The sequence below is a fragment of the Gymnogyps californianus genome, chromosome Z (genome assembly GCF_018139145.2).
Source record: "Gymnogyps californianus isolate 813 chromosome Z, ASM1813914v2, whole genome shotgun sequence".
Lineage (NCBI taxonomy): Eukaryota > Metazoa > Chordata > Aves > Accipitriformes > Cathartidae > Gymnogyps > Gymnogyps californianus.
This window is the reverse complement of record NC_059500.1, coordinates 57,413,731-57,426,157: the sequence shown is the minus strand read 5'-3', so window position 1 is coordinate 57,426,157 and position 12,427 is coordinate 57,413,731. Positions and strand designations below refer to the sequence as shown.

Below are 12,427 nucleotides of genomic sequence, written 5' to 3'. Positions count from 1 at the left end.
AACTGAGGTACAGCCAAGTATTTAGTATATATAATATAGTGTTTTTTCTTTTGTTCAGCTTGTAAGCAATATCTTGAGAAGTACCCTGGGGATCATAACCTTTTGTGGGAAGTGGAGGGAGCAGGATATTGGTTCCAGAGAACATCTGTTACATATATATTGCAAAGCAAAAAGCTCAGAATTGCAGGTATGGATGCTTTGTTTTGTTGTTTTCCGTCACTTTGTAAAAGTTGAACAAACACTCTACAACAGTGACTTTTGTGAACAGTGCCCATGGAAACTAGCAGAAAGATTTTTATTTGTCCTGAGATCTGCTAGATTATATTTGGAATGGTTAATTGTTATATAAAGGTACTGTAATTTTCCATTTCCCTGTTTCCTCTTTTAAATCTTAGCAGCAGAGGCCTCACAGAAAGAAAATAAGAGTTTCCAAGCAGAGGCTCATTTTCAGCAGTCTGCAGCAGTATCTGAAGCAAGTGGACAGAAGACTGAGCTAGAAACACAGCTAAGTGTAGGTACACAGACTGTTACCTCTTTTTTTGATTGCTCTGTTACTAAAAAACAAAGTATGAGAAATGCTTTTTGTCCATCTCATTATAATTGAATTGGCTCAGGTCCACACTATATAAAAGACAAATACTTTTGTTACCTTTTGGGTGGATGTTATGCTTCCCACTGATTTAACACCGATGACTAAGCTGGGGTTAAAAATTCCATTTCTTGGGAGGGGGTGGGGGGTGGGCTGTCCCCATGAATGTAGAGGGTCTGTGCCACAGCTGTCAGGGTCTGTAATTTGAGCTGTTTGCTCACAGATTAGAGAAGGGAGAGTATTTCAACTGGCTTTGAGATTAAAGTGTCTAGAAAGGCTGTTGAACAGTAGAGTCATCGTAAGAGTGGAGAGAATGAGGAAAAGTGTTTATAGATGTGTACATTTTCATCACAGTTCAATACAATGGAAAGTGTTTAGTTTGCATTCAGAGTTATACATTGTCCATATAGGAGGACTGCAGCTTTCTTTGTACATATTTGAAATATCAACCAGATTTCAGCTATATATGGATATGTGGTCATGAGTATATTTATGTCTTTGAATATTATGAAGCTGTTTCTTTATCTCATTTGTGTTCTGAGGCCACACAGAATGTGCTTGAGAATAACTTATAGCTTCAAATACAGTGAGCATGGATTTGTGTGCTTCAGGACTGTCTGTAGTATTGACATGACCATGCTCTCATAGAAGTCAATGCTTTAATTAAAAATGGGAAATAATGGCTGAATCGATACTCTCAGCTATTAATATCCAAACTTTAAATTTGAAGTACAAGTCAAATGTCCCTTTTCCCAGTTGAGAAAATTATCATTTTCCAAAGCAAAACTGACAGCAAAGTAGTGATGTTTTTAGTCTCTAAATGACCAGAAGCAACAACTCTTAGTTGTCTTTCATTTGTAACAGTGTCTTGAGCATCATCACTGAGTTCTAGTTTCAGATTCCAATAATGATCATATCAGCGAAATGATCTAAAAAAATGCATGTTTGTGTTGTAGAGCTATATGGATATACTTGGAGAAGATAGCAGAGGGATAGTAGTTCTTATGATTTTTGTTGCTGTGAGTTAAGAACTCAAGCCCTGTCTCTTGCCTTCTTCCTGAAGAGGAAGACGGTAGATACCAAAGTGCTCCAACTCCTCATAGCTTGGTAGAATTTCTGGCAGCTCTCTTCTTGGCATTTGCACTATCTATAAGCAGTTCTGCAATGCTTTGAGAACTGTTGGACCACCAAACAAAATAAAATACCCCACCTTCCCCCAAACCAGGAAAAAACATTCCCCAACTTTCATTTTCACCTTTCGCTTAGTGCTCCCTATTTTGTGTGTTTTGATGCCAGAATAATTTGTCATTAGTCTACAAATCCTTACATATTTAAAACTCACTTGAAACTATTTCAAGCAGCAGAATGTAGATATGGCCACTTTTTGCTGGCCTTCTTGGGTGGTACTGGAAGTGAGTCTGGAAAGGTGGCAGAACACCTTGATGCTGGTTATTGCCAGTTCTAGGTTACTTCCAGCAGCTAAGAAAGAGCAATATGCATAACTTTATTTTAATGTGTACAGCCTGTACGCACTTCAGAGTATCAAGTGCTTGACCACTAAGTCCCAGCTAACTTGCAGAAAAAATGGAAATATTGGGATGGTGGGGAAGAACAAGAGATGGAAGGGCTCTAGGGAGAGGGAACTCTGATGTAAGCAGCCTCTTGTGCTGATTGCATTACTGCTGAATCACTAAGTTCTGTTTTTTCTTGTCTGATTTCTTTTTTTTTTTTTACATAGGCTGCCATATTCTGTTGCATGCCGTGATAAAAATAAGACTACAAAATAGAATACAAATGTAAAAATAAAATGTTCCTGTTAAATTTTGTCAGCTACTGTAGTGTAGTCCCTTGGGTTTATACAGAAGGGGGAAACAAACAAAAAGACTTCTAGCATTCAGACACCTGTTATAAATGGAATGGTTAGGAAAAAAACTTGGTAGTGTTGTTTATAATGACAGGTTACTTTCAAGTCTTATCTTCTGTGTTCAGGCCAGAAGTATAATGCAGAAATAAATATTCATCCTTGTAATAAAGATAATTAAAAAAAATCTGTTGAGAGATACGATACATACACGTAAGTATCTTAAATTAAGAACAGTTGTAGCTGCTGTTCCATAGGATCATTACTATGAAATAGTGCTTTAGAAAGATGCAACCACAGATAGGGAGATGAGGGTATTTCAATCAATTCAGAAGTTTTTGGAATAACATTAGCTTTGCTTTTGCTTCACAGGCTGACTCTCAGAAAGGTAAAGAATCAATAGATGTCCATGCAAGCACATCTAAAGGTAAAAATAACCTTGATTATCAGTGTTGTGACTGCTATGGATTAATAGGTTAGCAGCTCTTTTACCACTTTCAATCTTAGCGTATTCATCTGCAAAGTGTATAAAAACATGCCTTCCTCTAAGGTGCTGAGGCTCAACTCAAACCTTTCAGAGAACTTCAGATAAAATTGCTATGAGTCTTGGTAAAGGTATCATACATGTGTATTCAGGAAAAAAGTACCACAATGAAATGCTGTTTTACTTGCACTCAGTTTCTTAAATGAAATATTAGGGGGAAAAATTATATGCAGATCTTAGACTGCATTTGTTTGCTTGCATTTATTTTGTTGTGTTGTTTTGTTTTGTTTTTTTCGTAAGACCCTAACATAGCTCCTGTTTCCATTTGGATACGAAGCGGTAATTTAAAACGTCCCAGGATAGGAAAAAATAGCCAGGAATCTGAACCTGAAACTTCCCGAGGAGATAAGGGAAATGCTCTTCATGTGTCAAAAAGCAGGTAGAGGAGCCCATATTTTACTGATTTCTTATTTTGTTGCTTGGGCGGTCACAAACTACATCAGTGTTTCACAGTGTGCTACTTGGTGTTTCTTCCTCTTTCTTCCTACTTTACTTGCTTGATTTTAAAATTACTAAAAATAAAGCCTGATGTGAGAAAGAAAATTGAGGCATCACCTGGAGAGTGATTGCACCAAAATGTAGTGTCTCTGAAAGCTCGGCAAATACTGGAAATAACAGTAAGAAAACAGTGAGGGCTGAGGGTGTTCTGTTATAACTGAGTCTGCATGAAGGTAAAAACATCTGTATTCATACAGCATAGTGTCTTGCAATAGTATGACTGGGCATGTATCCACAACACTATGTGTGATCTTTGGAGAGGTGTCCCTTCCTGACCTCTTGTTATGGTGGCATATTGCAGTAAAATAAAGTCTGACTGTTTAGTTTGGGAGCTGGTTACTGCTTGTCACTTAATAACAAAAGACTTACAGGGAGCCACCCATCTTCAAAGTAAAGCCCTTTGTTTAGACAAATTTTGATTTAAAACCATCATATCTACACTTACATCCTGAAAAAAAAAAAGTCTCCAGTTTAAAGGATGTTATCCTGTGTAATGTATCGTGTGTCAAATGGGGATGTGAAGAATTGTACCATTTGTGTGCCATAAGAATTCATACAAGACAGGGCCTGAAGTACTAATTTGCACTGGCTTCCATCGAGAAAACAGAACTGTGGCTATTATAAATTGCTCCTTCCTCCCCTTCCTGTGTGTGAGTATATGTACACTCATAGACACACACTTCCCCTGCCCTGTGTCTCTCTCTCCCTTTCTTGTTCTCTTCCAAAAACCCCCACTGCAACCCCAAAAACCTCCTTTGAAGAACTGAAGATAACCTGATTATTTTCTAGGAAATCCCTCAAACTTGTTCCATTAGGTTTCTTTAAACAAAATTAGTTGGTTTTCTCCCCACGTGAGGCTGAGTTCTTCAGCTAGATACAGCCTAATTTTTGTGTTCAAATTGCTCTATGGAACTACAGAGATACAGCACTGCTGTCCTGCACTGTCAGTGTGCTGCCCTACACTGGTTCAGACAGGCCAAATGGCATGGTTTGGTGCTGCCACGGGTTGAGAAATTCTTTGCCCTGTTGGTACTAATAATTGGCTAGTTGGTATGTGAGAGGACTAGCCTGTTACTGAATGTCAGTATTTTGGGCCTTGCAAAATGAAGTCAATGAGGTGCCAGTGGTCCTTTGAACAAGAAGAGTAACATGGTGTTCGTGAGCAGAGCTAAGGGGAATCCTGATGACAACAGGGTAGGATATCAGCTTGGTTCTCTCCTTCCATGCGCATTAGCAAATGCAGCAGGGTCTTCTTTCAGGGACTTTCTCCTATGGAGTGCCTTCATCTCAAGACTGGCACCTGGGATAAAACCCTCCAATACTGCCTTTACTATGAGATCGTGAAGCAGCCTCCTGCATATCTATTGCATGTACTTTTTTCTTTGCTTGTATGTAATACTAAGTTCATCTAAGTTTTATAATCTCAAAAATGAGAACTGAATGTTTGAGATAGTGTTACTACCCATCAGGTGGATCAGAGCTTCATCTTCACCTATTTGCTAATTTAATCTCTAGCTGATTGAATCTTCTTCAGCCGTGATGTGTTTATTGCCTTGAATTCTCTTCCAGTCATGGTCTTTGTAATATATGTGTATTCAATGATTATACAAACATATTTGCTTTTATAACTCCATAATTTTAAACTGTTTCTACAGTGCAGGTGGGAGAAGTTGCTTCCCTTCTCACTCCTTTGTGGCTTCCAAATATGTAATGGATTACTGCTTTCTAAATTTAAAATAACAAACTTCTGATTTTTATTCCCATAAAATGGAAGTGAGATAATATCTTCATTTTATAATTGACAAAGCAATTTTTCCTAGTTGATAGTTTTTTTCCTAATAAGGAGTTAGCCATTTTTAGATATATTTGATTTTCTGGATTCTTATTTCCTATGGCAAACATGTGATACAGCACTTTATAACTGGTCGTGAAAGAATTTCCCTGCTGAGATCACCAAAATTATGTATTTATCTAAAAGATTAAAGGATATGTCTTAATGCCTGCTGCAGGATGGAACTTCCTGCCGACACATCTGAAAGCTCTGAAGACTTAGCAGAAGTACATGAGGAGAGTACTGTTGAGGAGGATGAGGAAACGATTGTTGAAAATGAGGGCCAGTCTGTATTAAAAGTGGAGCTACATGTATCACCCCCTGAGAAACGAAGTGAGAAGGAGGTGAGCTGGATGTTATAGCAATAGCAGATAAGTTTGGAGTACAACTACAGCTTCTGTTAAATATGGTCCTTGCTGCCTTGATCTATGTGATTATCAACTCTTTGATTTTCATACTGATGCTTTGTTGAGAAGTATGTCTGAGAAGCTAAGGCTAATATAGAATTAGTTTCAGGGAATATTCCATTATACTTGTTTTGAACAACAGAGTTCATAGGATCTTCAGTAAGGTGAATTTCTAGCTTGTCTACCAACCTAATTTTGTTAATTGATTTCTCCTACTCAGATATTCTGGAGAACTGGAATAAGGTCAAGATCTGATCCAGTATCTCTAATTTAAAAAACCAAACCACCACGTTTCTTTGAAGCAGCCAATAGCTGGTATGCTTCAATGACTACTGTTGGCTCTTTTTACTTCTCCACTTAAAGCTTGCCTGCTTTGATATTTAAATCCAAATTTTATCTACAAATTGTTAACAGCTTGAATTTAAATCTGACTGCCCTTTGTGCCTAGCGATGCCTCCAGGGTTTTATGTTCTTACTGATCGGTGAGAAAGTGGATCTTCAATTATGTTGGCTTCAAGGAATTACTGCAGCATGTATGCTTGTGAGATGCATAAAAACTGCTTGGCTTGGCTCCTAACAGTGTAAGCTATGGTCAGAAATTTAGTGCAGGTGAGAACACCAAGGTAGCTACTCTGCACTAAATTCTGCCTTCTTAGTACACATTTCTAGGTACCCGAGCTTTCTGCTTCTCACGTTAAGCTGCAAATTTAGATCACAGATACACTCACTAGTGTTGGGGAACAATGGCTGAGCATAATCTTGACTTAGAAATGTGATTTTTAGGAAACTCCATTAGAACCTCTTAATGGTGAGGTAACAGAAGAAACTGGTAAGACCTCACTTATGGCTGAAGAGGAAACAGGAAAAGAAGTTCTAAGTGGTGAATCAAAATTGCAGTCTGAAAGTCAAGGAGAAGAACCCTTAACGCTGTTTGTTCCGTTAATCCTTGAGTCTCCGGAAAAACCTTCAGAAGACACTGTATCAGAGAAGGTGAGAGAATTGGAACAAAATGTGAGGTCATCTTTTCTTCAGAGTGTACATATCTTGCTGTTTTTAATTTTGTTAAATAACAGATAGAAGGTAGCTCCTACTGTCATATGCAGTGCTTGGGAGAAGCAATTATTAGGCCAGATGATGTAAATCCATAAAGAGAATATACTAACGTTTCTGTTTTAATATACAGAAGTAGGGCATATATGCATATGATACCAAAAAGAAAGATATGTTGCTCCAGTTTACCTTGGCAGTAATGAAACAGCCCTTTCTCACTAAAATATTAGTTGAGTATGAGTGAAAAGCTACATCCTTATTTTGTCTAGTGTTGTGATTTAACCCCAGCTGGCAGCTAAGCACCATGCAGCTGCCCGCTTGCTCGCTCCCCTCCCCCAGTGGGATCGGGGAGAGAATCAGAAGAGTAAAAGTGAGAAAACTCATAGGTTGAGATAAAGAGAGTTTCATAGGTAAAGCAAAACAAGGAATTCATTCACTACTTCCCATCGGCAGACAGGTGTTCAGCCATCTCCAGGAAAGCAGGGCTCCATCACACATGATGGTTACTTGGGAAGACAAACACCATCACTCCAAATGTCCCCCCCTTCCTTCTTCTTCCCTCAGCTTTATATACTGAGCAGGACCTCATATGGTATGGGATATCCCTTTGGTCAGTTGGGGTCAGCTGTCCCAGCTGTGTCCCCTCCCAACTTCTTGTGCACCCCCAGCCTGCTCACTGGTGGGGCGGTGTGAGAAGCGGAAAAGGCCTTGACTCTCTAAGCGCTGCTCAGCAGCAAGGAAAACATCTCTGTATTATCAACGCTGTTTCCAGCACAAATCCAAAACATAGCCCCATACTAGCTACTATGAAGAAAATCAACTCTATCCCAGCCAAAACCAGCATGTCTAGTAATTCTGCCCTGATGAAGTGTACAAGCAATTAATTACTGGTAAAATACCCTTGGAGAACACAGATTTTACTGGTTTTTGTTTATAGTGCAAAAGCAGACTGTTATATGCTAGCAAAATGATAATTGTATATGTGTAAAATAAAAAACGTTTATTTTTTGCCTGGATTAATTTCAGAATGTTTTTACTGTACCTGAATAATCCTTTGAATAATTTGAATTTGAAAATAGCAGAGCAGCTCTGGATATCGAGTGCAGTTCACAAAATAGTCTCGTGCAAAAAGGAGGAAAGGACTGGTTTGACTGTACATGTAGTATTAAAAACTGCTGAATGCCAAAATATCCTCTGAGGTTGCTAGCTAGGGGCAGTAGTTGTTCAGCTTCTTGTATCTTCAATTAATTGTCCCTTTGGTTGTTTTGGCACCCTTCCCCTCCCCCCGCAGGTTTTAAATGCAAATGATTCAGAAGTGCTGACTGTAGAAGGTACATCAGTAGAGGAGGAGGGCACTGAAGAACAGCAAGAATCTGAAAAGACCGCCACTGAAAATGCAGCTGCTTCAGCATCAAGGGAAGAGCCCTCTGACAATGGCCTGCCCAACTCTGTGGTAACTGAAGCAGCAGAAGAATCTGTCTCTGAAAACTTATCACCCAAAACAGCTTCCTCATTGGAAGATCAAAATGAGGAAGGAGGGCAGAACTCTCAGGAGGCCCCTGTTGCCTTGGGTCAGAGCTCTTTGATAGTGGTTGAACTTGACGGTGTTTCTTTTCAGCAGCCTTCTGGACAGGAAGGACAGAAGAACCAGTTGGAAGAGCGCTCAGAAGAGTCTGCTGAGCGCATGGATCAGTACACGCAAACAGCAGCGGAGCAGGCTGCTGACAGCAGCTCTGAGGAAGCAGAAATTGAAGTACCCATTGTGGATCGGAGAAACCTGCGAAGAAAGGCCAAAGGCTACAAAGGTCCACCCAAGAAAAAAGGAAAGCCAGCTTAAAAATGAAATATTGATTGTTAATTCATGTATTTATAAGAAAGTTATTATTTTGTGTAAGACACTAGGGTGTAACTAAACCATATGGGACACGGGAGACACGTGTTTAAAATTCTGGGTTGGACTTCGTCTTGGGATTCATCACCTTTCCTCAAGTTTTCTTGAATTTTTAACCACTAGACATTGAGCTTCATCAGAGTATGAAAGTAAACAGCCAGTCTCCTCCTTTTATAAAGGATACATGCTGAATAAATACAGTTGTGCTAGCAAAGGGAACAGTTTGCATATTTGAGGTGGCAGTCATGGAAGAAAAATGCAGCATGAAATCCTGGCCCTATCAAGGTCCCTTAAATTCCCATAGACTTCCATGAGGCCAGACATCACTCTAGCATTTTTTTTTCTTAAATAACTTTGTGTTCTGTACTGTGGAGAGAAGCAGGAAAAGAAAAATCCTTCCTCACTTCTTGTTCCCTCTGCATAGGCTTTCTCAGATGAGATTGAAAGAATGTAAGATTCTGTAATTCTAGGTCTCAAAATATACAAGAAGGTATAACTCAGTAGATGAAAACAACATAAGCAGCATCTGTCTTGAAACAGCTGAGTCAGCAGAAACATTGTCAGCGCAGTATCTGCCATGGTGCACTCTGATAATGAAGTTCTTTATGTGAAGATTAGGAGATGCCTACACAGTAAACTACTTGTAGCTTCCAAAGCGAGCATCTTGGTAAGCCTAAGTTTTTTCCAGAGTGTATGGAGTGTAGACTCCAGTACATACATGGAATTGTTTGAACTGCCTTCCTAACTACTTGCATGTGTTGAGTGGATACTTGATTACTTGTTACATTACAGGAAAAGGATATGACAACTTTTGATCTCATTTTGGCCTGGATGGAAGTGGTGCTTTGTGTTTTCCAAAGACTCGGCTGGTGCTGTGGGGTAACTATTAAAACATTGTGTCTGCCAGGTATGTGACTCCTGTGAGTGCTGGCGTTTCAGGCAGTTGGGACATTGCTTAGTGTGAATATTAGTGGGTGTTTCAGCAAAGGCTTGTTTGCCAAACTTCTGTGCCTTTAGGGGTTAGCAGGTAGGTGATTGCTTGCAAATACTTCTGATTCCTGCTTGCTTTTTCTAACTTGGGTGTAATCCGTGGGATGATAGCTTCCCAGTTCACTGCTTTTCTTAAAAGCAGCAACCAAACTTTGCTGTATGCAAACAGAAATAAAAACAGGCTTTTCATGCATGTTTCCCTTCAGAGGTTCTCCTGGCAAACCACATATTTAACTTAATTTGTCACACATATAATACGTTACTCCTTAGTTTGCTATGTGTTTCTTTCAGTAAATGAAGCTCCTCTTGTAATGGGTTAAAAACTCAGGAATAAGAAACAACAATGGCTCTAAGAACAGGAAATCACACCACTATTTGTCCTGCTATATGCCTTTTCTAAAATGAATGAACTAGTCTCCCACAGTGTCTCAAAAATAGAGGTATCTAGAAATTGGTGTTCAGGACTTGTGAGTACAAGGTTCACTTGAATAGTTGCAATGCTGTCTTAACTTTTATCCCTCTATGAAGCTAATGTGAGAATCTGGTTTTGGATTTTATGCTTATACTGTTTAACTGTATTTATTTATAAGATATTTTAACTGTGTAAGATACATTCATACTATTTCTTTCAGCTGATGAAGTACCATGCTCCTTCTTAATCTGTTAAGAGCAGCTTATAGGGAAAAAAAAAGGGCGTTTTTAAGAAACATGTATTACCTAAACTTTAGATTCAGGGTGCATGGGATTACCAAGCTAAATCTGGGTTTCTTGAACCATTGCACGTAGCTGTAACTTCTGATTAATGTACATACAGGTACTCCTTATGAACTCCATGACTGATAAATGTTCAAGATCTTTCATGATTGTTTGTAAACATATTCAAGTGAACCTTAAGCATTTGTAAAACTAATCAAGCATTTTCTATAAAGCACGAGACAAACTTTTGTTATCTTCTGTATGGCTTCTCTTTTAGTGCTAAGATTTATTGTGTTAAAAAAAAAAAGACTGGCTAGAAAACACGACTATTGCATTGCTAAAACTTTGGGATTTGTGAGGGCTGGTGGCTTAGGAAAGGTTGGTTGTATACAGTATATTGTGACTAATCTTCCATTTTTAGAGCAAGCTTTACTAAAGATTAATCTGCCGAATAGTTCAATTGATACAAATATATCCACTTACAAAAAGTTAAGGATTCTTTTGCTTATGAAAAGGGAGTCCCAGTTATTTCAATAGTTACTTCTAGGTGGATTTTTGATACATATGGTTATCGCTTGTATTCCCTGTGAGGTCGGAAGACTGTTCGTGAGAAGGTAATGTCACTCACCTGGCTTTTACTTTTCACGGCTAAGTTGGAACTGATTTCTATTAGTATCTTTCTTTTTAAACATTTGCATATTGAATACATAAATATTACAACAGAATTACTAGATTAGGTCAGTCGTGGTTTCTACTGAGAACTGAGAAAGTGTTTTACCTTGGGAAAACCAGCGTTTTTTAGGCTTGGATGATTTTTTTTTTTGGTCTGTTAACTGTCTGTCTTATTACCATCAAACTCTTAAAGAATTTTTAAGATCCTATTGCACCAGCAACGAATGATTAAAACACCAACTTTAAACAAGTTTGTACCAAATGCTATTACAACATGTTGTGGAACTACAGGTGTACAGTGAAAGCAAGCAGTATTATTTTTGAGCTTTATTTAGTCTAGGGATAGTGTTTAAAGAACATTAATTTGTGACTTCAGCCTTGCACTTAAATGGTAAATGGTTTTGTATTTGAATGCAACATTTGTTCAAATGTCTTTCTTGTACTGCTTGTTAATTTTTAACAGGATTTGCTTTGCTTCTCCCACATCCTCTTTTGGTCTATTTTCATTTCATGCAGAATTCTTGTTTGCTGTTCTCATGTTTCATAGCGCTGTACATGAAAATGTGTACATCTTATTTCAAAAGTGCTTTTAACTTATTTGACATGATGTCTGACCTTGGTTTGTTGCTTTTTTAAACCATTTCATTTGTAATGTCAGTAATCAAATTGATCATTTACAATGTCATCAACACTACTAAGTTAAACAGCAACAAATAGCCTAAGTTTCAGCTTCTCTGCTTTAAGTGACCATTCTAAAATCTTATTTCCAAGATGATACTTATAAATTTATTTTCACAAATGTGGTTAGGTGTTTTCTAAACTAGTGATACCCTGTTTATAAATCTTATGAAAGACATGTTGCTATTCTAGAGTATTGTACTTAAGTCTTGTTACAGTGTTAGTTTTTCCTTTTTCTAGTACTGTCTTGGCTCTTTTGAAATGTTTTGAACTAGTAATTAAACTTTTATTTTGTGATTTTTTTTTCCCTTGGTTTTTAGTATTTGAGTGTTTCTGCTATACAGGAGGCATGTTTTAAAGTGGTTCAGTTTACTAGAACTAGCATCATTTTACCATCTGTCTGCTACCAAGGAGCTTTAAAAGCTCCAAGATCATTAATTGAAAAGTCTTTTATCGATTAGAACAATTTCCTGTACTTAATTAGCTTATGCATCAGACTTTTATTAAAAAAGCTGTAGAATAGGCTGTTCTGAATGTTACAGCATGCATTGTGCTGTTTACATCATCTTGCATAGCTGGTATAAACTTAGCAGTTATTAACATAGTTTGCTATAGACAAGCCAACTAGAAATGCTGTAACACACTCCCTACAGTGTGGTACATTAAAATGTCTTAAGTGCAACAGTTATGTTATTCAGACAACAAGTCATGTATTTATAG

At 38.0% G+C, this 12,427-nt stretch overlaps 1 protein-coding gene across 3 annotated transcripts in view; it reads left to right on the top strand.

Annotated features, from left to right (window-relative positions):
* Window positions 1-12,004, top strand: part of FAM169A (family with sequence similarity 169 member A) — a 37,635-nt gene extending 25,631 nt beyond the window's left edge. Inside the window, exons 7-14 of one of the 3 annotated variants that reach the window (XR_007767831.1) lie at window positions 59-187; window positions 396-511; window positions 2,823-2,877; window positions 3,235-3,373; window positions 5,502-5,667; window positions 6,514-6,720; window positions 8,072-9,338; window positions 9,464-12,004. Coding sequence is in view for 2 of the 3 variants with exons in the window: in XM_050913534.1 (XP_050769491.1) it covers window positions 59-187; window positions 396-511; window positions 2,823-2,877; window positions 3,235-3,373; window positions 5,502-5,667; window positions 6,514-6,720; window positions 8,072-8,617 (1,358 nt within the window). In the remaining variant the exon portion in view is untranslated. Of the gene's footprint in view, window positions 1-58; window positions 188-395; window positions 512-2,822; window positions 2,878-3,234; window positions 3,374-5,501; window positions 5,668-6,513; window positions 6,721-8,071 lie in introns of all 3 variants that reach the window. The other 2 variants (XM_050913536.1, XM_050913534.1) reach the window with 2 other exon arrangements.
* The last annotated feature ends 423 nt before the right edge of the window (window positions 12,005-12,427 follow it).